This window comes from Neofelis nebulosa, chromosome 17, assembly GCF_028018385.1.
Source record: "Neofelis nebulosa isolate mNeoNeb1 chromosome 17, mNeoNeb1.pri, whole genome shotgun sequence".
In the NCBI taxonomy this organism is placed as follows: domain Eukaryota; kingdom Metazoa; phylum Chordata; class Mammalia; order Carnivora; family Felidae; genus Neofelis; species Neofelis nebulosa.
The window spans coordinates 15,462,074-15,487,630 of record NC_080798.1 but is presented as its reverse complement, the minus strand read 5'-3'; the positions used below and the strand labels follow the sequence as shown (position 1 = coordinate 15,487,630).

General features: G+C 53.5%; 1 protein-coding gene across 4 annotated transcripts; it reads right to left on the bottom strand.

The window, feature by feature from the left end:
- Positions 1 to 2,306: 2,306 nt before the first annotated feature.
- On the bottom strand, positions 2,307 to 16,907 carry HNRNPL (heterogeneous nuclear ribonucleoprotein L). Of its 4 annotated transcripts, none has more exons than XM_058707724.1 (13): positions 16,796 to 16,907; positions 12,196 to 12,314; positions 11,339 to 11,576; positions 11,129 to 11,214; positions 10,205 to 10,301; positions 10,049 to 10,121; positions 6,584 to 6,655; positions 6,192 to 6,472; positions 4,999 to 5,120; positions 4,493 to 4,694; positions 3,476 to 3,533; positions 3,278 to 3,373; positions 2,307 to 2,712 (listed from the first exon to the last, which is right to left on the bottom strand). In XM_058707724.1, the coding sequence occupies exons 3-13, from the start codon at positions 11,561 to 11,563 to the stop codon at positions 2,654 to 2,656; spliced, it is 1,371 nt and encodes a 456-aa protein (XP_058563707.1). In that variant the 5' UTR covers positions 11,564 to 11,576; positions 12,196 to 12,314; positions 16,796 to 16,907; the 3' UTR covers positions 2,307 to 2,653. The 4 variants fall into 4 exon arrangements, with proteins under 4 accessions (XP_058563707.1, XP_058563706.1, XP_058563708.1 ...); XM_058707723.1 differs by lacking the exon at positions 16,796 to 16,907 and adding an exon at positions 14,328 to 14,608; XM_058707725.1 differs by lacking the exon at positions 16,796 to 16,907 and adding an exon at positions 13,620 to 13,835.
- Between the last annotated feature and the right edge of the window lie 8,650 nt (positions 16,908 to 25,557).

Below are 25,557 nucleotides of genomic sequence, written 5' to 3'. Positions count from 1 at the left end.
AGGTACCTCAACTGGTTGAGCAGCCGAATTTGGTTCAGGTCATGATCTCCCGGTTTGTGAGTTTGAGCCCAGCGTTGTGCTCTGTGGTGGCAGCTTGGGAGCCTAGACCCTGCTTCGGATTCTGTGTCTCCCTTTCTCTCTGCCCCTTCCCCGCTCATACTCTCTCTCTCTCAAAAATAAACATTAAAAAGAAATAAAAAAGTTTATGGCTGCAAGGAGACTGTAGTTTCTCCTTTCCAGATGCTGTCTGCAACACCCTGGTGAAGCAATTTATCCCATAAATGCCATGTGACTTCAGATGTTAACCTGTTTTAAAACCTCACGGTTGCGGGGGGCGGGGGGGCAGGTGCCTCGGCAGCTCAGTCAGTTAAGTATCTGACTTCAGCTCAGATCATGATCTCATGGTTCGTGAGTTCAAGTCTTCAAGCCCTGCATCAGGTGAGCATGAGCCCTGCTTCAAGTAAACACAAGCTCTGCTTTGAGTGAGCCCTGCTTCTCTTTCTCTTTCTCTGCCCCTCACTCACTTGTGCCCTCTTTCTCTCTCAAAAACAAAACAAAAACTTCACAGTAAATCCCTGGGGCGCCTGGGTGGTTCAAGTCAGTTAAGCATCCAACTTGGAGCCCAACGTGGGGCTTGAATTCACAAACCAGGAGATCATGACCTGAGCCGAAGCCAGCTGCTCAACCTACTGAGCCACCCTGGTGCCCCTCAGACTTTGGATCTTGGCACAGGATCCAAGGGATCGAGCCCGATGCTGATAGCATGGAGCCTGCTTGGGATTCTCTCTCCCTCATCCCCTGTCCCTCCCCCCACCCCAGCTCTTGTGGTCTCAAAAGAAACTTAAAAAACAAAATCACAGGAAACTCCCTAACTGGTTTTTCCTAAGATATGTTTTACTCTGAGAAAGAGAGAGCGCGCGCGTGCGCGCGCACACGTGCAAGGCAGGGGTAAAGAGGAAGAGAGAATCCCAAGCAGGCTTGGTGCTGTCAGGGCAGAGCCCAAAATGGGACTCGATCCCACAAACTGGGAGATCATGACCTGAACTGAAATCGAGAGTTGGACACTTAACCAAATGAACCACCCAAGTGCCCCAGCTAAGACTTTATTATTTTAATGTTTATTCATTTATGAGAGACAGAGAGACAGAATGTGAACGGGGGAGGGACAGAGAGGGAGACGCAGAATCCGAAGCAGCCTCCAGGCTCTAAAAGCTGTCAGCACAGAGACTGATGCGGGACTCCAACTCATGCACTGCTAGATCATGACCTGAGCTGAAGCCGGACGCTTAACTGAGCCACCCAGGCACCACGCTAAGATTTTATTTTTAAATAATCTCTACACCAAATGTGGGCCTCAAACTTACAAAACTAAAACTGGGTGGCGTGCTCTTCCAAGTGAGCCAGCCCGCCGCCCGTGGGTTCTTTTTCAAGCGCTCGTGCCAGACAAGGCACAATTAACTGCGCTTTTCACTTGTTCTTCTAGGAAGACTTCCCTCCAGCGTGAGTCAAGGTCCTTCAAGTAGGCCCCACCCCCCACCACACACACAGGTTCCTCTACAAGGATTGGGAGAGCACCCATCACATTGCAATGCTTACAGGAGCTAAAGATTAGATTTCACCTTCAGAATCAGGTAATTTAGGGCCCGTCCCCAGGAGATACTTACTGCGCAAGGGGTAAAGGAGGAAGCTGTGAGGTATGACACACAACACTGTTCAGCATGGGGCATTTTGTTAAAAGAAACCCTCAGGGCGCCTGCGCAGCTCAGTCCATGAAGGGTCTGACTTGGGCTCAGGTCATGATCTCACAACTCGAGTTGGGAGCCCAGAACTGGGCTCTGTGCTGTTACCAGAGACCGCTTCTGATCCTCTGCCCCATCTCTGCCCCTCCCCAACTCCTGCTCTGAAAATAAACAAAAACCCCCATCCAGATAGAACTTTTAAGGGGAAAAATAAATCACCAAAAATTGTTAAAGGGATTGGGGAGACTTTCACCTTCATCTGAGGTCTTAATTTCCAACCTTATAAAAACACATGGTGACTCGGCAGGATTAAGGCTTGTAGTTTGCTCTCTCAACGTTTTAAATTTCAGCAACATTTAGTTTTAAGGTGACTCTCCCAACTAGATTGGGCTGGGCAGGGCCCATTAAGACCACCTCCGGCCCTCCCAGAGTTTCCTCAACAGACCCGCCTCCTCCCAGCAGCCTCCTGGAGCTGTGGGCCTGGACCCCCAAGCTTCTCTCTGGGGCAGCAGAGGACCAGGTGGGAGGGATGCGGACACATCCTCGAATGCCAGTAAGCACGCGGTGTATTTTCCAAACAATTTTATTGAAATGTGCCAAGAGTACACGGGCAGCACAAATGTATGAACAGGAAAAAAAAAAAAAAAATCACATGTACAATAATTTTTTAAAAAGTGAAGGTTAATCTTGGGAGATATCAGTTCCCCTTCCCCTCCCCCTCCAGACTTCCAGCGTTTCCATTATGGTTAAGCCTACTAACCTAGCATTTAAAAAAAGGAATACAGGAACTTTTGCAAAAAAAAAACAAAAACAAAAACAAAAAACCCAAAAAATCAACAAAAAAACCCAAAACAAACAGCATAAAGGAAAGAGAAATGTTTTCCTGCTCAGATGGGGCTCTTCCTAGGCACCTATTAGGAGGCGTGCTGAGCGGTGGAGAAACACAACTTCAGGGTGTAAGGGTACGGACCATCTGCGAGACAGAAAAAAGAAAGATTCGTCTGGGCCCCTCTCCAGAGGCTCTAACCACCCAGCACCCCCCCTTTCTGCCCATCTCTCCATTTCTGCAGACTGACTGCAGGGAATCTACCTGATCACTGCCCAATGTCAGACTTAAACAACAAGCCCAATACTGAAGGCGCTTTCCTCTCTCCTTCCTTCGATTCCATGGAGAATCCTAGTCCCAGCCCCTTTTACCTGCTGGCCAGAATAGCCCCTTTCCTGGGTACTGAGCCAGCCTCCGTGACAGACACTACTGGGTGTTTACTGGCAGCTTCTGACGCACAGAACGCCAGTCCCAAGGGGACAAGTCTGAGTAAGTCTCAGGCTGGCAGAGTGGGTGGCAGCCAACAGCCGGCCTGGTCCTCCCGTGGGGACCATCGGTCTAATCTCCTGGCGACCAGGTCCCCCTGCCCGTGTCACGAATGGTGAAGAGATCTCTGGGGGCCCTACTTTGGTGGCACGAAGGCTGGCTCTGGCCCGAAGCCAGCCTACCATCGGCCACGAAGGGAACGGCTGCAGGACACACAGATACTCACTTGGGTTTTTCATCTGGTAATGATTCAGGAAGCCCAAAGTCTCCAGGGCGTCGCTCTTGGATTCCCACTCCAGCAGCCCCGAGGAGCTGCGCTCACCTGGTCACAATGCAGAGGTTTTAGGCCGACCTGAGCAGGAGGCAGGGGGCCGCCCATGCGCAACCAAGGAGTGGGGAACAAAGGCAAGGGCCGTTTACTCACTTTTGCCTGAGAATACTTTCACAGAAGATGGCCGTTTCACTCCCAGCTCATCGCAGATCTGCAAGAGATAGAAAACACGTTCAGAAACAGGAGTACCACGTCCCAGGATTCAAGCAGCCCCGGACGGGGAGCACTTACATACAATTTTCCTGGAGCATTTCTAAGCTTTGATCACACAACATACTCTAAGGTGGCCCGTGACCCCAAACGTGTTTATTTTTTTTTATTTAAACAAAAAATTTTTTTTCAACGTTTTTTATTTATTTTTGGACAGAGAGAGACAGAGCATGAACGGGGAGGGGCAAAGAGAGAGGGAGGCACAGAATCGGAAACAGGCTCCAGGCTCTGAGCCATCAGCCCAGAGCCTGACGCGGGGCTCGAACCCACGGACTGCGAGATCGTGACCTGGCTGAAGTCGGACACTTAACCGACTACGCCACCCAGGCACCCCCCCAAAACGTGTTTAGACACACTCCTCTTACTATGTTTTTACTAAAGTTAACTATTGTCATTATGGTAGTAACTATTACTGTTACGTTGCCAACAACGGAGAACCTGCTTTTTAAAATTCCCGTCTCCAACCACTTGTGTTGCTGAACTGAACAGCAACGTCTGAGGCCACGACAAGGTCTGAAGTCCATCCGTGCCATTCAGCCCTCCGCCCCTCACTGCCCTGGTTTCCTCAAACTAGGCCTTCACAGGCTCCTCCCCTCTGATGTTATCTAGCCCCCGAAGGGCCTGACAACGTGGATGTTTGAGACTGGACTCTGACCACTGCTCTGTAACACCAGGGGAGGAGAAATCCTTTCCAGCAAAGAAGCCGCCCACCCTCGCTTGTGAGAAACGCAAACTAAGTCTGGTGTCAGTCTCAGCCCGTCTATCCTGGTCCCTGCCACAACCCTGGGACCCAACCCAGGGCCTGGCAGAGAGCAGGGGCTCCACAGAGATTTGCTGGAAGGCTAGAACAAACAGCCTATTCAGATGGCTGTGGTGAAGGACCAACTCCACAGCACCCACCTCGAAGAAGTTCTCCTCGGTCACCTCCAGAGGGGCATTGAAGAAGTGTAGCACGTTGCTCGGGTGCTGGATGCGGTTCTTGGCTGCCTGCTCTGGAGTAGAGAACCGATTGTTCCTGGACTCGCTGAAGTCTTTGTAACTGCAGGACCCGTCTTCCAGCCCGTATGACTGCCCGGGCATGATGGCTGGTTGCTTGGAGACACTGCACCGGGGAAGGGGAGCTCTTTGTCAGACCCCAGGCCCTCCACCGGGGCCTCGTTCCAGTCTGCAGACGCCGTGCGCCCCAGGGGGGATCGCTCCACAGCAGAGGCGAGGCCCACACACTTTTTCCCACTGCTTCAGCTGAACCCTGGGGAGTGTTCCCACCACACCCCACTCCTGCCCGGACAAGCAGCCAGCCTCGCTGTGCTCCTCTGCCAGGCCCTTTCCAGAGCAGCCACATCCCATGTCCCTTCTTTCGCAGTTCCTCGCCGACATTCCCACGCCTGAAGAGACGAAGTACCTACCAGACGTTCAGCTTCTGCCCGAACATGAAGTTGTTATTGAGGTGAGTGATGGCTCGGTCCACAGCATAGCCGTCAGCCATTTCCACCATGGCGGCCCCCGGCTTGCTTTTCATGAATTTCACCTGGAGGACGGCACCCGTGATCAGCGCCATCGCCCGACCTCCAGGGACCCTGCGCCACCCGTTCGGAGCGAGTTCGAAGCAAGAACTCCCGGCTCTGGAGCGAGGCTTCCACCTCCTCACTCGTGAATGATGTTTCAAGAGAACGGAGAAGCGGGTCTGACCCACAGTGAGTGCTCAGCTCAACCGTGCTTCTCTAACCTCAGGCCGTGACCCCGGGAACGTGCACCACTTAACAAGCACAACAAAAGCCAGGGGGCATGGCAAGAAAATAAAGCATCCGGCTCTCTTGGCTCCTGTCCGTCCCCTTCTCTGCCCCTCCCCGTCCCCTGCTCAGGTGTGCGCTTGCTCTCTCAAAAATACATTAAAAACAAAAAAGTCTCTCTGTGGGTGATAGCATTAAAGACAGTAAAAACTGGTAACAGAGGCACTCAAGCCCAGTTCTCTGGCTCGGAGTCCCACTCCCACATAAAAGCCTGTGAACCTGGGCAAGTTATCACCCTCCGTGCCTTCATTCCCCTGTTTGTCTAAGTAAGGATTCTAGTGCAATCCAAGTTACTACACGCCAAGCACTCTTAATAGTGCCAGACACACAAGGGAAAGCTCAACCTGCACTTGGCCGCTAAGGCTAGGCCAGGGGCCGCAGGCTCAGACGCCTCCAGGACTCAGAAGGGTCTGACAGAGAGGAAAGAGGCCACGTGGTCAGAGGTGAACAGCCACCTGTCACACAGGCAAGGCAGGAAGGCCCGGTGTTGCCAGATCATCTTAAGTTTTCTGGAGAAAATCCTCACTCGACCATCTTTAGCCACATGAAGTTTTATAAATCACATCCTTGTAGTATGAAGTATCAGCGCTTTTGTCTTAAAACGTTCTGGTCAACACCTCCAATGAATGAGATAACCAAACACCCACACGGTGAGGGCCAAACAAAATGCCTGCAGCTGGTCCCCTGCTTAAGTGAGTTCCCTCTCTTTACCAGCTCGCCCCTAGCCAGGCTCCCTCTCCCACGGGAAGAGCATGAGGCTCGGGCCTGCCAGGTCTACGAGGAAAACGACGCACCGCACAGGAGCTCACCTTCTCCACGTTGCCATACAAGCAGAAGACATTGAAGACCCGATCACAGTTCATCTTAGATTGATCCAAGCCATAGACCATGAGCACAGGGCTGTCGGCGTGGGGGCCATACTCGGGTGGTGGGGGAGGGGGTGGGGGGTGCCCATACTGGGGGCCGTAGCGACTTGGGCCCCGGCGGTGACCCCCCACTGGTGGGCCCATCCTTCTCCCTTCGTAGTGAGGTGGGGGGGGCCCGTAGCCCTCATCATGGTAATGGCTGTGGTACCCACCGTGGGGCCCTCCTGGGGGGTGGGAAGGAAAGAGAGGGAGGACGGGTGAGAATTTGCGCGGCGGGCGGCGGGCAGGGGCACATGAGCCACGGGAGTCCACGGAGGGGAACCCCCTGCCCTCACCATATTCTGCGGGGTGATCTCCCAGGAGAGGGGGCTGTCTCTGGCGTTTGTTAGGGTTGCTGCCAGGGTCACCTGTGGACAGAGAAGAGAGTCAGAGCCTAACTTGGAAAAAAGGGGTCTTCCCTCCTGACTAGGGGCTAACCTCAAAGTCCTTTGGTTCCTGCAAGCCTTAGGCAAACCCTCCCTTCCTCACTCGAGCTGCTGGGGCCTCCTTCCTGTGGCCTGACCCCGGGTGGGCATGAAGCCCGAGCCTCAAGGCTGGAGCCCAGACTTCCCTTCCTCGGCCCATACGGAGCAGCTGGTTTCCTTTCTCTGAGAAGGATGAGGCCTGCCTGTGGGCTCTCTCCCCTGCCCGGGCCCAAATGGGAGGCCCAGCTCTGGGGCCCTCTGGGAAGCCTGCGGATGCTACGGAAGCTGTCAGGTCACGGAGGCCGACAACAGATTTCTAAAGTAACTCCCAGTGAAGGGAGAGGAGCGAAGAGCAGGCGGACAACCAAGGAAGGGCAGGACGGACAGAAGATCAAATCTGGCCCCGGAAGTCCCAAGGTTCTAGGGGCTCTAGGCCCACTCAGCTCTCTGGGCCCCTTCTTCCTCAACTCTGGTCCTCCCCCCACCCGAATCCCTCCCCGTCACATCAGACCCAAGGAGAGGGACCGTAGGAAAGGACGAGCAGGGCAACATCAGAACCAGTTCAGTTGAGCAGTCGTATACAAGGCATCGACATTCTCAGACCCGGACGATGGCGCAGATCCACCCCAGACCCCAGGTGCGACTCATAGTCGCTACATGAATTTAACGCTTCAGCGCCAGACACTGTGCTAAGTGCTTTACAGACATCACCGCTTCTGAAATTCCTCACAACAACCCTATGAGGTAGGTACTATTTCAGCCCCGCTTTACAGATAAGGAACCTGAGCGCTTAACTTTCAACTGAGCAGTTAAGAGACGTGTTGGCCCAAGGTCACAAAGCAAGTTAGCGGCTGAGCCGGGATTTGAACCCAGGTCTGGCAGACTCCAAACCCCACGGCTCGAGACCAACTGCCCTTTCCTGCCACCCAGCCTGGGTTTTTGTTTTCAACAATCAGTCATTACAAAGATGGAAAAGGGCTACTTACAGCAGAAGTACAGAGTACAATGTCCATTTGTCACAAAAAACAAATCTGTATTTTCTCTTACCATTGGACGCTTCAACAGTGAGTTAGCACAGTTCTGAAAGATGGCGTCCCATCAAACATACACTGCGACCCTGCATCACATGGTTTTACAGTCATAAATACAAGTTACGGTACACATCCGCTACAATTTTTTTTTTAAGAATTGTTTTTTAAAAGTCAATGCTTTGATTAAATCAAAAATGGCTCACAGATGTTCTGTCCTCAGAAGATACCAGAAAAGTGGAAAATAAAGGTGTATGAAGTGGGTAGTGTCCCTCCATGTTGTCACCTCCTCACATTGTGTGCTGCAGTGCGGTGGTGCGGTGCTTCTGGCTGTGTAGCGCTCCGTGTGCGTGTCTCCTGGTTGTGAAGTGTGCCAGTGGCCCCACTATGCCCGCGCTTTTGGCCTTGGGAGCGCGCCCGGTTACCCGCCAGCAGGTAACTGTGTACCTCTGAGCTGTTTGGCTGTCTGGTTTTAGATCTGGTTTTTTTTTTTTTTTTTTTGATTTTTTTTTTTTGTTGTTGTTGTGGTTTAAGTTTTTTTTTTTTTGGTTTCTGATCTCCGGTTGGTGCAGATTATGTTGGCAGCCGATGACTGCGGAAAAAATAAAAATATCAAAACAGAAAAGAAAAAAAAAAGGCCCTCCCCAAACCAAAGGACTTAAAAACAAAAACCAAAACCAAAAACCAACCCATATGGCGAGGAATGGAGAGAGGATCCTATTGTCTTGGAGGCCCATGGAATCTACTTCAGTCTATGAAACGTTCTCCGAAAAGAGCGCCGCTGGCTGGCTGGGAGAGCTCTGTTCTCTGTGTTTCCTACTTCTGTGTACATTTTCGGGTTCAAGTTTGCTTGGATTTTGGCTTTTTAATGTTTAATAAAAAAGCAGTGTCTGCTGCCATGTTGCGTCTCTTTCTCTCTTTGTCTCTGTCTGCCTCTGTCTCTGTGCTTGTAGCTGTTCCTTGGAGCACGGTGTGGTGTTCTCGATGTAGTGAGCTCAAGTCTGCGGCTGTTTCTGGGGACGTGGTGGAGGTTGCATGTTCTGTTCTCTCCAGGAAGAGCTAGTGGTTTCTACCCTGTGTGTTGGTGAGCAATGTGCAGAGGCAGAGCCGCTGAAGTACGGTCCCCGAGGGGTGGCGAAGCACCGCCTCACTCCAGGTCACCTCATCAGCTCTTGTGTTTGACCCCCAGCCTCGGGGCGGCCGAAGCTGAGAGGCATCGAAACCAATGCACAGCCGGCCCCTGCCACTAGCCCCTGCCGGTCTGCACATCTTCTATTTGTGTTCCTTGGAGAAGAAATGGTTGGTTGCCATGTTTCTGTTAGCGGTCATGTAATGCCATTGCCCGCTCTGGTACATTCACTCGGTCACCAATTTGCCTCTGATCTCTGGAGGGGCGGCCATGCCCACAGCGCCCATTGTGAGGGTCCTGGGGAAGAGTCTAGCCCACCCTGCCCACTGCTTCCCAGCTGCAAGGGCGAGCAAGACGGGCCTGCCTGGGAACGGGGGCCTCTGGCCTCCCAGAGCCTGTGAGAGGTCAGCGACCAGCCTCCTCCCTCAGCCCGCGGCCTAGTCCGACGTAGCAGACCAAGACAGAGATGGACGGTCCTGCTGAGGGGGTGCGGCTGGTGTTCAAAGGCAATCCTCCACCTCTCCCTCCTATCCAAGGCAGACCATTCTTGACAGATTCTAGGAAGGGGGTTGTCCATTTGGGCCCCCCGCAGAGATGCTGAGTCCCCTCTACAAGTGAGGTGAGGCGTGTCCGCCCTGCTCCAATCCGGGGTGTCTCACCTCCGCAAGGTCAACTTGCTCAAAGGCTCTGCTCCGAGGGCCCAGGAGCCCTCACCGCCTCCCCCGGCTGCTCCCCGCCCCTCCCCCCACCAGCAGACCCTCTCGGTAGTGGAGCGCAAGAGCACCATTCCTGGCCCAGTGAGAATGGAGTCAGTGACCCTAAGCAGGGTCCTAGAAGGGAAGCAGCAGAATCCACCTGGGAGCCGCTATGGTTTATAAGCCATCGCCATGCCCTGTGCTCAGTGAGGGCCTGCTCCCCACCCCGTCCGAGCCTCTGCCTTGGTTCTACACCCTCCGCCACATCAAAGGGCCCCCAGCAGCAACTACAACCTACAGAGGCCCCTTCATTCACCATCTCCCACTGGGGTGTCTTTTCCAAGAACTGACCGCCCCCCCAGGCCCTCCCATGTCCACAGGGAGCCCAATGGCATTACATAACCCTGAGCCCGGGTCTATGAGGTGCGCTAGTCAAGTGAAGGCAAGGCGGGTGTGTTTAGAACAAAGTGGCCGTCAGGATTACCTTGTCCACTGAGATTGGGGTTTGTGTAGTCCCAAGTATCCTGATCGTTCTTGAACACATTCAAGCGTGTAGGCTGCAGAACGAGACACAGCTTGAAATTAGCCAGGCCCCAGCTCCTCTGGAAGTTGACTAGGGGCAGTCACTTCCCAGACCTACCTTTGCATATTCGATCTTCAGAGTGCAACAGCCCGAATAAATGTCAGCCCCGTTGAGTGAGGCTTTGGCCCGCTGGGCACTCTGCACAGAATCAAATGTGAGTACAGTTAAGGAAAACCGCGGGATGGGTGCTCTCCGGGAAGGGCTTTAAGTCGTCCCAGAAAGGGAGGACAAGGGAGCACCCGAAGACCATACTGCAGATGCGCTCTGGGATCATCAGTTCACTGCCCGGTCACCAGCCGCCTGCATGGAGGTGAGCTGGAGGGCTGCGTGGGTGGGCAGCCACCGCCCAGAGTTCCTGTCATCTGCACTCCCGGCCCAGAGTGGCAGCCGGCCCCCTCTGCCACCACCCCAGGCTTAGCCACTTTCTTCTTTAGCCCAGTCCTCTCCTACTCGTGCCATGTGCTTTGACCAAAGCTGGACAACCTCTGAAACATCAACCAGAGGATGCTCCTGCCTCGGAGCTCTGTCAGCGGCTTCCCACTGCACCCTGACCCATGCTTTAGAGCACTACGCAGGACGCCCTACTGACTTCTTCCAGCGCCTGCAGTGAACCCTCACCCTGTCAGGCGGCAGGCCTTTTGCTTCCTCCTAAGGCTAAGCTCCCGCCCACCTGAGGACCTTGGCAGAAACCAGTTCCTGTCTTGAACACCAGCTCCTACCTCCTCACAGAAATAGATCCACCCTGTCAGGTCTCCTGGTCATTGCCAGCCCCCCATTTCTACCCCTACCGCACTTCTGACCCCGAGCTTTCCACACTACGTTGCAGACTGTTTATTAACGACCCCTCCCATCAGACTGGGGACTCCATGAAGGCATCTGGCAAGCACTCAGAAGTTCCACACTGGTTGAAAGGACAGAACGCTGCGGAGCCTTGTAAGAGCCCCCCACCTCAAAGAACACCCCTCCCCCAACAAAGGATATTCCACCATGGCCTGGACGCCATTCTTCCGGAAAATAACAATTCTCTGGACGGGGCCACAAGGATTGCAGATAGTGTAAAGAACATCCTGTAAAAAGCACACGGGCAAGATGAAAGGGCACTGGCAGGTCAATCTGGCTCAGATGAGGGCACAGGAAGGGAAGAAGGAAGATCTCACAGAAGCATCTAAAACAAGGCTCGCTGGCACGCACCGTGGTAATTGAATAGATTGGGTTCAGGATGGTAAAGAGAAGCACGCTGTTGACGCTCCGGGAGTCGTCCGAGTCCCCGGGGCGGGAGATCTTCTGGCTGGTAGAGTAATTGACGAAAGCTGGGTGGCCAGCAATGTAGATTTGGTTGTCGGCTGCGTAGTTCACAGCGTTGCAGGCCCCCAGCACATCTTCAAACTCCACCAACGCTTGTCTCTTTTTAGGCATTACTACCACATAGCTGGCAGAGAGAACACAGGTTTCAGTCCTCCCAGAACACAGGCAAGAGGAAGACGTTCCACTTTCCGTGAACTGACTCCTGTCTCTTGACCCCTCTACACCTTCATCATGGTTTCCTGACCTCAACACCCTGCACCTAAGTGGCACAACAGACAAGAGATGGTACCACCTCCTCTGAGAAGCCTTCCTTCCTGAACCCTCCTCCCTTGACTGAGTCACATGCCTTCTATGGGCTCCTGGACTTTCCTATCACAGTGCTGACCACTCTGCGTAGGCAGCTGTCTGGGAGGGGCCCACGACGATCTCATTTGCTACTCTATTTCCAGCACCTACAGTGTGACAAATACACTTAGTAACTACTTAGTAACTACTCGCTGAAGGGAGACTGCTGCCTAGAAACTACAGGCAGGAGAAAAAAAAAGACAACAACAAAGACATGGAACTTACTAAAACCTGATCCCAAGTATGACAGCCAAAACCAAGAGTGGAGGAGTCCCAGGACATAGCCAAAGGACCCTGGGCCACACCGGCCACCTCACTTCCAACCAGAAATTAAGAATGCATAGGACACTAAGGAGGTGACTTCTTTATGTCCAACCCCGGGGCTCTGATAGGAGTACCTGATGGGTCCAAATTCCTGCAAGGCCTCCACAAGGTCAGCTTCCACCACTCCGTCGATCAGGCCCCTGATGTGGACAACTGGGGAGGCAGGGGTTTTGTGTGGGTCATCGTAGTTCTCCTGAGAAAGGAAAACAACATCACTTCATTTCCTGCTGTACAAGATGGTGGCCCACTGCCCTCTGTGCTGTTGGGGACCTCATCCGATGAGACACTTAAGTGTCACACAGGGCAGACAACAAAGGATGGCCATACAAACCAATCAGCCTAAAAGGGTTTGGGGCCAGCTAAGCACAGGCCCTGAGTGGGTGGCTACTATCCCTATGGTTCCTGCTGCAGCTTCTGAGGAAGGCAGAATGGAGAACAAAGGATGTCCCACACCTTACATTCCTCCTAGAACTTTTCTCTTTCCACCCATCAAGGAAACCCTGGGAAAGGCTGGGATGGAGAGGGGACAGCAGTTTGCAAGAAGGGCTCAAACGCTACCCTGCTGCAATCTGAATCAGAACACTCCCGCTGCGTCCAACCGTCTCTCTGCCCTTTCCCCCCCAGTGAAACAAGTTGCCAACATCAGTCAGCCAAGTATTACTGTTCCCCACACTCATCCCCACGTCCAGTCATGGTAAAACAGCCCGTGACCCAGAAGCTGTGAAAGCCAGGGCAGTCTTGACTGCTTCTCGTCTTTAATAACCCACCAAAATTTGTGTTGAAAAATACTGCCTAGGCCAGCCTGAAGAAAAAGACAAAAAAGGTCCTTCAGAAAGAAAAGAAACTCCAACCCACAGCAGCTAAAAACCAAGATCATTCCCTTGCAAGAAGCATCTTTCCACACACGCACACCAAACACACACACACACACACACACACACACACACACACACACACAGAGCAGTCTTCCAAAATCAGGAGAAAAGTAACTTTCTAGTGTCTGCTCGGCTCTGGGCCCAACCTCCTGTCTGAGAGCCACCAAGCAGAAGCCCGTGGAACAGGGGCAGAATTGGATCCTATTTCAGGAATGAACCACACAAACCACAAGAGGCACACCCGCCTGATGATGGTTACCAGCTCAGCGGTTTGCAGTTCCATTGCCCATAAATTCTAATCCTGTCCCCTCCCCCCCTCACTAGCTACAAGATCTAAACAAGTTTACTTCATCTTTACAAGTTCAGAATTGTTAATACCGCCCTGTAGCTCACACAGAAAGAACTCTTAAAGATCTGGTTAGGGTATTTTTTTAATAGTGTGCAACAGGGCCTGGCACAGATTAAACCACTAGTAAATCACAGCTACCGATCACCACGAAACCCTGGAAAACCCTGCAAATGGCTGAACGGGAGAGGACTTCATGAGGAGGAAATGGGCTCCGAGCCAGGAGGAACAAATGGTGGTCCTTTCCGACTAGGAGACCAAAAACGTTCACTCTCACCCTCAGGGAACATTTTGGTTCAGCAAACCAACTGCATGCATCCAGTTAACTCCCGGAAATTGTAAGCAAACTTGTGGCCGTTCCAAAGTTAGTTCAATTCCCAAACGGCTAAAAAAGACCTTCCACAAGCCTTCCTTCCGGTGTTCACTGCCCACAAAAATGGGGACACATTCCGTTCTGGGGGAACAGCCTCAAATAAGATCAACTTCTCTACTGAGACAAACTATGACACTACATGGATTAAACAGAGATCGGGCAGAATCCCCCACCCAAGCGCGGAAAAGGCCACCGCCCACCCATTCCCCGCTCACGCGGTGCCACCCCCGCCCCCACCACCGCCCACGAGGCCCCAGGAGAAGAAGTGCGCTTGCGCATGAGGGCCGTGAATTAAACGATAAAGGAAAAAAAAACGGCCCGGCCGCGTGCCTGGCCCCCACACCCCAGCCCGCGGCGCCTGCGCACTGCGCCGCCCGCAGCGCGAGCTACTTCCTCCGCCTCCCACACCCCCGCTCAGAGTAGCGCGCACGCGCAAGCGCCTGTCCTCGCGCAAACCCCGCCGTTTGCCCAACGCCTGCCCCTCCCCCACCCCGTCACAGCGCGAGGTCCTGGGCGCGTGCGCAGAGGCCCCCCCACCAAATGAATACCCTCAAGGTGGAAATTTTTCCCTCCCTTCTCGGCCGTCCCCGGCGCCTAAGACCCTGGCCTCACCCCGCCGCCGCCGCCCGCCGCCCCGGCTCCTCCACCGCCGCCGCCACCGCCTCCGTGCTGGTCGCCAGCGTTGTCCGTCTTGAGCCGCTTAGGGGCTCGGCCTCCCTCACTGCCGCCGCCGTAGTAGCGGCCACCGCCGCCTCCGCCGCCCGCCGCCGCCATCTTCACCATCGCTCCCGACCGCCTCCGCTGCTCGTCCGGCTGCTGCCTCTGCTCCAACCGCCGACGCCGCTTCTCCGCCCGGGGCAGCAGCCTCCGCGACATGGCGGCGCAGAACCCGCCTCCCCCCGCCTCTCATTGGGGGAGGGACACGCCTGTCACCCGCCGCCCCCACCCGATAGGGGGAGCCACTGGTCCCGCCAAGGGGGGAGGGGAAGCCTCCGCACGCCTTGCGCAGCTATTGGATACAGCCCACGCCGTTCTGCAGGACGGCCCGCCCTCGTTTGTCTGGAACACTCCTTATAGGCGAGTGCTTTCTGCCAGTCATTTCGCCAATCCCACCGCCTTAAAATAAACTCCAATCTGATAGGTCGGGTTTCTGGCACGGCCTGGCCTCCTTTGGAGCACCTGATAGGAACGGCGCTCCCCACTCGCCTGAACAGCGCCGCCTTCTTTCCACTTTCATTGGCTTCCTCACTAATCCCTCAAGCCGAAACTTCTTAGTCTTCCAGTCACAGCGACTACCTTCCCGCGCCACTCGGCGAGGAGAAAAGGAAACCCCTCCCTTTTGCCACTCTCTAGTGGCTACTGCAGATGCCCGTCTTGTTCGTCTCTACTCGATTAGTCAATGAAGAGTGGAAAGGGTCCCCTCACTAGACAGTAGGACCACCGGTGGGTTTTGATTGGGTGAAACGGCGAAGCCCTCCCCAGGCCGGGAGGCGTTCTTTGGCGCAGTCAAGGAAAGGATCGGAAGCGAGAGCGCAGGCGCGAACAGGCTTTCAGGCGTCTCTGGAGGCGGGGCGACCCTCTAAACGGGCGAAGGCCTGCAGTACCCCAAGTATTTATTAACATGCTGTGGGTTGCGCCCGAAGGCTAGACCTAGACAGAGGAGCAGCTGCCAGTGCAGCTCTGTCCCCACCACTATACCTTATTCCTCTCCACCTCGGGCCTTTACGATGCCAGAGGAATTTCAATAACCCAAACTTAACCCTTTCGGTATAAAACCATTTGCTAGTGCTGATTGTCTTAGGACCCTGTCACGTTCCCGGGGGTCATTTCACTGCTCCACCTCTAAATTCAGCCACAATAGTGCCTTTCAGTTTGCACACAGGGAAGGACCTTCCACGCACCATTTGACCTTCGCCCGTGCAGGTTCTTCCATCTGGAACACTTTGCCCACTGCCCCTCCTGCCGGAGGAGTAGTCCGTGCAGCAGTCTCCGCTCTGAAAAGCGTTTCTAGTCCATACCAGTCCTGACTCCAGGCCTGCCCTGTGGTAACTCCTGACCACTCCGGCCAGTGGTTTCCACCCGACAGCCCTGACCTCTCTGGCTTGCCACAGTCTGGGGACTCTGCTGCGTGGAAGTCCCGCGTGGGTAAGGGAGAGACAAGTCCCGCACGCGGCACAGCGCTTTCGCGCTCTGCAAAGGGGAGTCCTGGTGTTCTACTCGTCCGGCGGGGGCGGGACTTCCTTCCGTGGAGACGGGGTAGGGACACCACGAAGATAATGCCCTTTCTCAGAGTCTCTAGGGTCCAACGACGCCCAACAGCCAGAACTTAGGGGCAGGGCCGGAGGCTGAGCCAGGATCCCGCCTAAGGGCTCTAATGTTATGGGGCTGACTGCTGGAGGTGGGAGACGCTGCGCTTGCAGAGGATCGAGTCGTGGCAAGTACGGGCGACCGCCCCAAAGATGCTTCGGAACATTCCCAGTGGGTGAAAGAGGGTTCCCGAAACAGGAGTCCTCATGGAAACTAAGTTCGAAATGGGGTCAGTGGCACTAAGCGAGTGAGACAGGACTGGTGGGTCTGCGGGTTTGGGAAGATAAGAAAGTTGCGAGCGGGCCGATGACGATCTAAATCAGTTCCCAGTCACACTGGGGAGACCCGAAAAGGCAAACCGAACGCACCGAGGGGCGGCGCAGCTCCTTCAACACGTGATCCGCGCGAGGGAAGCGAGGCGGGGCGGGTCCCACTGAAGGGCGGGGTCGCGAGGTCCCGACGTCAGAGGAATGCGGTGGGGGGAGGGGGGAGAGGGGCCCCTCCCCTCCCCGCCCCCGCGCCCGGCCCGTACGCCCCTCGCGCCGTCGCGCGCGGCCGGGACGCGGCGGAACCGTTCTCGGCGCCACACGTTCCGGGTCGCTCGCCAGCGGGCCCGCGCCCACGGCGGGCGACCCGGCGGCCGCGTTATCTGCACCGCCTCGCTCCCGGCCTCCGCCCCTCCCCCACCCCTTGCGCTCCGGCGGCGGGCGGCGGGCGGCGCCTCCCACCCATCCCCCTGCACCCCTCCCCGACCCCTCGCCCCCAGCCCCTACCAGCTCGGCGGCGAGCCTGGCCGGCCGTCCGGGATCGAAAAGAGAGCAGACACTGGGAAGTTTTGGGGGAGGGAGGGGCGGGCCTTAAAGGGACCACGACCTCTTTTCAGCCTGGAAAAAAAATACGGGGTGGGGGTGGGGGGAGAGATCGAGAGTTGCTCCGCGGTTGAATGGAGGGAATAACGCCAGAAAGGAACGGAAAGACTTACGAGCCTTCACACGTTACACGTTAGGGATCCGGGTCCCTTTTCCCCAAACACCCAAACCCCTCAACACCCCCTCTCTCTCTCTCACACACACACACACACACACACACACACACACACACACACACTTTCCATCTCGGAAAGTCACGCCGTTGTTTGGCAGTGAGGCCTCATTCCTCCTGGTCAGCCAAGTGTTGTGTTAGTTGAGGTCAATGTTGGGGCGCCCACTGTGCAGATGAAGAAATGAGCTCAGGGGACGCAAGCGACTAACCCAGGACCCCCCGCTTGTAAGTGGCCATAGCGGGCTCTGCCTGCCGCTGAAGACGAGTAACCACCACCGCACTGCAGTACCTGTTGTGGTTATGGGGGCTCCAATAGGCAGTGGAGTTTAAGGGCGAAGGCTCTGGGGCCGCCAGCTTCAAATATGGAGGCTGCTCTTACAACTCTTGTGGCCTTGGGAAAGTGGTTTAGCCTTTTGGGGCCTCTTTCCTGATCCAATGGTAATAGCGCCTGCCTTCTAGGGTGGTCTTGAGGGATGGTGAGAATGTCTGGAAGCAGAGGGGCCTCAGGCCTACCCCCATTTCACAGATGAGGCAAAATGAGGCCCAGAGAAGGGAAAGACCAGTTGACACACACAAGGAGACCTAGTCGCTCCCTTCCTTAACCCCCACAAGAAGTAATCTGACCCTTGTAGGCCCATCCGTGCCTAACCCTTTTCCACCTGTTGTTGATGGGGCACGAACAGTGGCTTTCCTTCTGTTCATCAAATGCTCAGAGCTCATTTCTGGCTTTGCACCGGCTCCTCTCTCCGCCTAGAATATTCTCCCCGATCTGTGCTCCTCATCAGACAGCCAGCCCGTAGCTCAAATGTCACTTCCTCACCATCCAGCATAGTTAGCAGCCATACGTTACTAAAACCATGGTTCCCCATTTATCTCTCCCTCTTTATTCTTTTTTTTTTTTAATGTTTATTTTTTTATTTTTGGGAGACAGAGTGTGAGCTGGGGAAGGGCAGAGAGAGAGGGAGACACAGAATCCGAGGCAGGCTCCAGGCTCCAGGCTCCAAGCTCCAAAGCTGTCAGCACTGAGCTAGTTGCGGGGCTTGAACTCAGAAACTGTGAGATCACGACCTGAGCCGAAGGCGATGCTTAACCCACTGAGCCGCCCAAGCACCCCTTTCCCTGTTTGTTCTTATTGCCACGTGAGGACGTCTAGTTATTTAATTTCTGTCCCTTCACTAAATCTGGGCTCTATGGGGGCTAGAAGTGGGTATGTTTTAATCATTCTAAGAATCTACCCTAGGGTCATTCATTCATTCATTCATCCCAGGGGTGTTTATTGAGGCAACACTACTGGGGGGCACCTGGGATAAAATGCTGAACAAGGTACGGAAAACTCCCTCTGTCCTGGGGTTACTTTCTTTTTTCTTTTTTTTTTTTTTAAATCCAAGTTAGTTAATGTATAGTGTAATGATGGTTTCAGAAGTAGAATCTAACGACTCATCACTTATATATAACACCTAGTGCTCATCACAAGTGCCCTCCTTAATGCCCATCACCCATCAGCCCATCCCCCACCCAGTTCCCCTCCAGCAACCTTCAGTTTGTTATTTGTACTTAAGAGTCTCTCATCGGTTTGCCTCCCTCTCTGTTTTTCTCTTATTTTTCCTTCCCTTCCCCTATGTTCATCTGTCTTGTTTCTTAAATTCCACACATGAGTGAAATCGTATATTTGTCTTTCTCTGACTGACTTATTTTGCTTAGCATGATACATTCTAGCTCCAGCCACGTCGTTGCAAATGGTAAGCTTCCATTCTTTTTGATCACTGCGTAACATTCCATTGTGTGTGTGTAACATCTTCTTTATCCATTGACCGGTTGATGGACATTTGGGCTCTTTCCATAATTTAGCTATAGTTGACTATATACTTTGGCTTTGTTGATTACATTCTTTTTAACATTTTATTTATTTTTAAGTTGGTTTATTTTGAGAGAGAGAATGCGCCTGTGAGCAAGGAAGGGGCAGAGAGAGAGAGGGAGAGAGAGAATCCCAAGCAGGCTCTGCACTGTCAGCGTGGAGCTTGCCGTGGTGCTCAAACCCACAAACCATGAGATCATGACCTGAGCCGAAACCCAGAGTCGGATGCTCAACCCACTGAGCCACCCAGGCACCCCTCTTTTTTTTTTTTTCTTTTTAACATTTGTCAGTTACTTTGAGAGAGAGCACATGGGGGAAGGGGACGGACAGACAGAGGAGAGAGGGAGAATCTCAAGCAGGCGCTGACGTGGAGCCCAACATGGGGCTCTGTCTCCCCGAGATCATGACCTGAGCCAAAACCAAGAGTCAGAGGCTCAACTGACTGAGCTACCCAGGCGCCCCTCCTGGGGGTTATATTCTAGTGAAATACTTAAGTAAGACATTATATCATATGATGATAACTATTATTCAGAAATTAAAACAGGGAAGGAGGATGAGGAGTGTATGAAGGCAGTTTGCTCGAAAGGGTATTAAGAGAAAGCCTCACCAAGAAGGCAACATTCTGGCAAAGGCCTGAAGCAGGGAATTAGCATTCCAAGCAGAGGGAACAGTGCAAAGTCCCTGAGGTGAAAATGTGCCTGGTGTATTCCAGGAATCAGCTTTGTGGCTGGAGTAGAATGGGGGGGGGGGGAGGGGAGGGGGACATGATAAGCGATGTTGCCAGAGAGGTGAGAGAAGGGGACAGTCCTAGAGAGGACTGAGGGGGCCCCATGGGCTTGGGGAGGACTTTGACTTTTACTCTCAGGTGGGGCCACTTGAGGCTTCCCAGCAGGGGAGGACCCTGACCTGGCTCAGGCCTTCACAAGAGCCCTGTGGCTGCATGGTGTTGGGCATGGGAAACACACGCAGGAGGTGCGACGGGAGCCAGGAAGACAGGGAGGGGGCTGGTTCCGTGGAACAGTCTGGAGAAGAAGGTGGATGGGATCCGGGTGGGGCCGTGGAGGGGCTGAAGTGGGCCGGTTGTGGATCTGGTTTGAAAATAGAGCCCACAGGGGCGCCTGGGTGGCTCAGTCGGTTAAGCGGCCGACTTCGGCTCAGGTCACGATCTCGCGGTCCGTGGGTTCGAGCCCCGCGTCGGGCTCTGTGCTGACAGCTCAGAGCCTGGAGCCTGTTTCGGATTCTGTGTCTCCCTCTCTCTGACCCTCCCCTGTTCATGCTCTGTCTCTCCCTGTCTCTAAAATAAATAAAACATTAAAAAAATTTTTTAAAAAAGAAAATAGAGCCCACAGGACAGGCTGAGGGGTCACATCTCCCCGTGATTCAAAATCATCCCCACTGCAGAGCTCACAGTGACGATCAAGGGCCCCAGCTCCTTTTGGTGGTCTCTCCACCGTGAGATGCCGCTTTTGGAAAGAGAATCCTTTCTCTCCCTTTGATGCAGACCTGTCCCATGGCCTCCCAGGACCAGTCGTCCACATCAGTGATAGTTGGGGACACGCGTACCTGCTCTCAAACACCTGCGGCTGGCGGTGGGGCTGGGGGGGGGGCGGTTCCCCTGGCCTGTAACCTTTTTTCTCAGCCGCCAAAATGTCTTTTTTTTTTTTTTTTAGCTTTTATACAAGTCTATTTGTAAAACATCACATACAACTAAAGCTAATTTGATTTTTATTTTTTTAAATTTTTTTTTTCAACGTTTTTTATTTATTTTTTTTGGGACAGAGAGAGACAGAGCATGAACGGGGGAGGGGCAGAGAGAGAGGGAGACACAGAATCGGAAGCAGGCTCCAGGCTCCGAGCCATCAGCCCAGAGCCTGACGCGGGGCTCGAACTCACGGACCGCGAGATCGTGACCTGGCTGAAGTCGGACGCTTAACCGACTGCGCCACCCAGGCGCCCCAAGAAGGCAATCTTATCAATAGCTTAATCTCCAGAAACCTATAGCCTCAGTTTCCTCAAGCCCCAGCATCACCCCTCCATAGTGATGTGGGGAATGAAGGCAAGGAGGAAATGGCAGGTAAAATTAAATTTCCTCATTACCTGTAGCCCATTGACAAATACTGGAGGCAAATACAGACTAGAACGTTTCTCCAGGGACCCCGTACCGTGCTGTCCTAAAGTTAACGCCTTAGTAGAGGGAAACAACCTTAGCTGGACAATAGCGAGGCTGCAGGGATCTTAGGAGTCCTCTTTAGCAGAGCAAAGTCCTTCTGGAAGCCTCCCTTTGCCTTTACCTCCCCCAACTCCTTAGTATATAAGCAGTCACTCTTCATAACCCCAGCGCAGCTCGTTCTGCCCATGGGTCCTGTTCCCGTACTTTAATAAAACCACGTTTTTGCACCAAAGATGCGTTTAAGAATTATTTCTTGGTCGTTGGCTCCGGACCCCCCCCCCCCACCATCACCCCAAAACCTCATCAAGGCTGTGACTTTCCCTCTCCATGCTGACTTAGCTGCCTCCTCCAGTTAAAAAAAAAAAAAATTTTTTTAACGTTAATGTTGAGAGACAGAGACAGAGCATGAGTGGGGAGGGGGCAGAGAGACAGGGAGACACAGAATCCGAAGCAGGCTCCAGGCTCCGAGCTGTCAGCACAGAGCCCGACGCGGGGCTTGAACCCACAAACTGCGAGATCATGACCTGGGCTGAAATCGGACGCTCAACCGACTGAGCCACCCAGGCGCCCCTACGTTTACTTTATCTTGTTGAAAGTGAGTCTGTTGGGTGTGTGTGAGCGCATGCGTGCGTGTTCACATGCCGTTGGAATTGCTGGGGGAAGAAACGTTCCAGGCAGAGGGGAACCGCAAACACAGAAGCCCTGAAGTGAGAACTGAAGTGTCACCCGGTAGAACAGTGGTGGCGTGTGTGAGAGGAGACGAGTTCGGAGAGGTGACGGGGACAGGTGTGTGGCCTCCAGCGGGACGTGGTGGGGATGCGGACGCTGGCCTGGAAAAAGAACCACGAGAGTGACAAGGGGCTGGCATGTTGATGTTGACCCTGACGTGGCTGGTGCCTTGAGTTCCCATTGGTGGTCGCTTGGTCAGAGGACACGGCGCATGGGTGGCTGGAGGCAGTGGTCTGTCCTGCCTGCAGCGGTGTGCACATCCAGCCCCTGTGCGGTTTCCCCAGGCGACCCGATCCCAGGTGATCAGGCCGCGTTCTTCGGCGCGACCGTGTCATTTTGGATTCTCTGGTGCTTTGGGCAGGACTCAGAGGCTGTGCTGGGGCCCTTCTGTGCCCAGGTCCTTTCCAGTGGATAGCTGCAGCATTAGGTATCCTTCCTGCTGACGAAGACCCAAAGTGTAGACCCAACTCTTTCCAAGAGCCAGGTGAGAATTGCCAGAAATTACAAACTTCAGATTCACCTTAACGTTGTAAGCGAAAGTGTTGTGATCAAGAATGAAAAACAAAACCAGATCAGATTTAAAAAAAAAAAAAAGCGTTTTTATTGAGATACAGCCACTCTTTTAGAGAATACAACTTCGTGGTTTTTGTTCACGAGGTTGGGCAAAGGTCACCACTGTCTAATTCCAGAACTTTTTTGATCACTCCCCAGAGAAACTCCACATCCTTTAGCAATCACCTGCCTTCAACCCATAGCAACCACGAACCCACTTTCTGTCTCTATGGATTTGCCGTATAAATGGAATCATAAAATACGTGACCTGTTGCGCTCAAGGCTCACCCATGTTATGGGATGTCCATCATCCCTTTTGGTGGCCAAATAATATTCCGCTGTACGGACGTACCACTTTGTATTCATCAGTCGAATGCAAATTCTCCACGACTTCGGCTCCCAGTTCACTGGCTTCCATGCTGCCTCTCATCATTCTCTGTGGTTTCCGCACCCAGGTAGGTGGCCCTCGAACCATCCTGGCCTCTTGGTTCCAAGACCTCCTCTTCCCCAGGGACCTTGTCCTCCCCCCCAGCCCCTCCCTCCCATGGGCGCCCCTACACCTTGTCTCAGTAACCGACCGCAGCCTTTGAGAACTTCAGCTTCACGCATCTCACCCACTGCCCATCGTAGCCTGTCTTTCTAGTTCATTCCCTCCAAAACCTCAACTCCAACAGTTTGCTGACCCTCCCAATTTTCCTCTAGCCCTCAGTCCCCTCATATCTGTACAGAGATTAAATTCCTTGACCAACAGATGATGATCACCCCGTCACACACACTCTCTGCACCCCTCTCTGCTTCCCCATATTCATCTGTTGAAACTACATTCCTTATTAGATCTAAGTCTCCACCTGCGCGGCTGAATGCGGGCGGAGAAAAATACACAACCCTGGTAACTGGCCTTGCCTTAACATATTTTTTTTTTGAATGTTTATTTTTGAAAGAGACAGCATGAGCGAGGGAGGGGCCGAGAGAGAGGGAGACACGGAACCCGAAGCGGGCTCCAGGCTCCGAGCTGTCAGCACAGAGCCCGAGGCGGGGCTCGAACCCACAAGCTGTGAGATCACGACCTGAGCCGAAGTCGGATGCTTAACCGACGGAGCCTTCCAGGCGCCCCATAGCCTTGCCTTAGACTCATGCTCGCCCGCTTGGAGTGGATCCACAGTGCTGCTCAGCAGGTTGGTCTGTGTCCCAGTTCCCCTGACTCTCCCAGATGACTTCTCCTCCACCCCGCAAGACCTTTCTCATCCTTGCTCTCAGCAGTGACCTCCTTCTTGCTTCCTGAGAGAACCACAGCCACCTTCCCACGGCGCCTCCCCGCCCTCCTGAATCTTCACCCCTCCATTCCACCTTCTCTGTGCCTGGAGGGGGGGCAGAGCCAACCATATTCCCATCTGCTGGACACCCCCCCCCCCCCCGCCCCGTGCATATTCTCCTTTTTCTCTTCCCCCCATTCAAGAAATGGGTCCCCTGGGGGCTCCAGGGCTCCAGAGAGAAATGTGACAGGCCCAAGAGCAGAAATAGGTCAGCTCTCTTTTCTTTTTTTTAAAAGCCTCTTCAGGGCTCTAAGCGGAAGTAGCTTCATGGTCTGTTGGGTTTCAGATAGAAAGTTCAGGTGCCCTCAGGGGCTAATGAGTGAAGCCAGCTCAGTAGAGGAAAAATTCTCAGTTACATTAAACAGTTGTGACACTAGCCCCCCCCCCCACCACTTATAAGTGACACACAAGCAAGCACATATATTTAAAGCATACAAGTTGATGAATGTTGGGTTATATATAAACCTGTGAGGGGCACCTGGGTGACTCAGTTGCTTAAGCATCCGTCTCTTGATTTTGGCTCGGGTCGTGATCTCACAGTCCGCGGGATCGAGTCCTCTGTCTGGCTGTGCGCTGACAGCATGGAGCCTGCTTGGGATTATCTCTCTCTCTCTCTCTCTCTCTGCCCCTCCCCTGCTCGCTCTCTGCCTCTTAAAAAAATAATATGAGGGGCGCCTGGGTGGCGCAGTCGGTTAAGCGTCCGACTTCAGCCAGGTCACGATCTCGCGGTCCGTGAGTTCGAGCCCCGCGTCAGGCTCTGGGCTGATGGCTCAGAGCCTGGAGCCTGTTTCCGATTCTGTGTCTCCCTCTCTCTCTGCCCCTCCCCCGTTCATGCTCTGTCTCTCTCTGTCCCAAAAATAAATAAAAAAAAACGTTGAAAAAAAAATTAAAAAAAAAAATAATATGAAATGTTAAAAAAAAAAAAGAAAGAAAAGATCATGATGGTGAGAATGAACACATCCATCGTTCCCGAATTTCTTCATGCCTCTTGGTAAACCCTCCACCCACAGCCCTCCTCCGCACACGCTCCGCCCCGCACAAAGACAGATCTGCTTTCTGTCACCATTGGTTAGTTTGCATTTTCTGGAATGCAATTTATGTAGTATGTATTCCCACGTCTGGCTTTTTTTGTTGTTGGTTTTTTTTTTTTTTTCCACCCAGCATCATTGTTTTGAGATCCGTGCGTGTGGAACTAGGCCATTGCGTGGAACAGGTTAAGTCACCCCAGTTGGTTTATTGAGTCACCTGTTGGTTGGACATTGGGGTTGCTTCCAGTTTGGGGCCATTACAAATAGCAGTGCTTTGAACACTGGTGTACAAGTCTTTGTGTGAACATCTGCTGTCATTTCTCCAGCGTGTACCCCTAGGAGTGGATGCGTGGGTCGTATATGGGAGTTACACATCTAACTTTTTAGGAAGCTGCCGAGCGATTTTCCCCAAGTCATTGTACCCCATGTCATTTATTTCTTCATCACCGCCACCGCCACCACCATCATCAACAACCGGTGAAAATGAGTCTCTTTCTGAATTTGTTCATTCCTTCCTTTAACGGGTATCTATCGGGTACTGCTCCGTGCCTCGCCCTGTCCTAAGCCCTGGGAATTCAGCTGCGCAGAAGGCACACAAAATTTCCCGTCCTCGGGGGGAGATGACGGTTGACTTAGATGCTCTCTCAGCACAGGTGACATGGTGTAGAGGTTCGGAGCACACGGGCGCTCAGGAAATGGATGGCCTGGGTCCGAATCCCCGCTCTGCCATTTCCTAGCTGCGTTGGCCTGGGGCAAAGCCTCTTATCTCTGAGTAACAAGGGAATGGGGATCGTGCAGTCTTCACCACCTGAGGCTGTGGCATTGTTGGTTCGCAAAACTGGCCCCT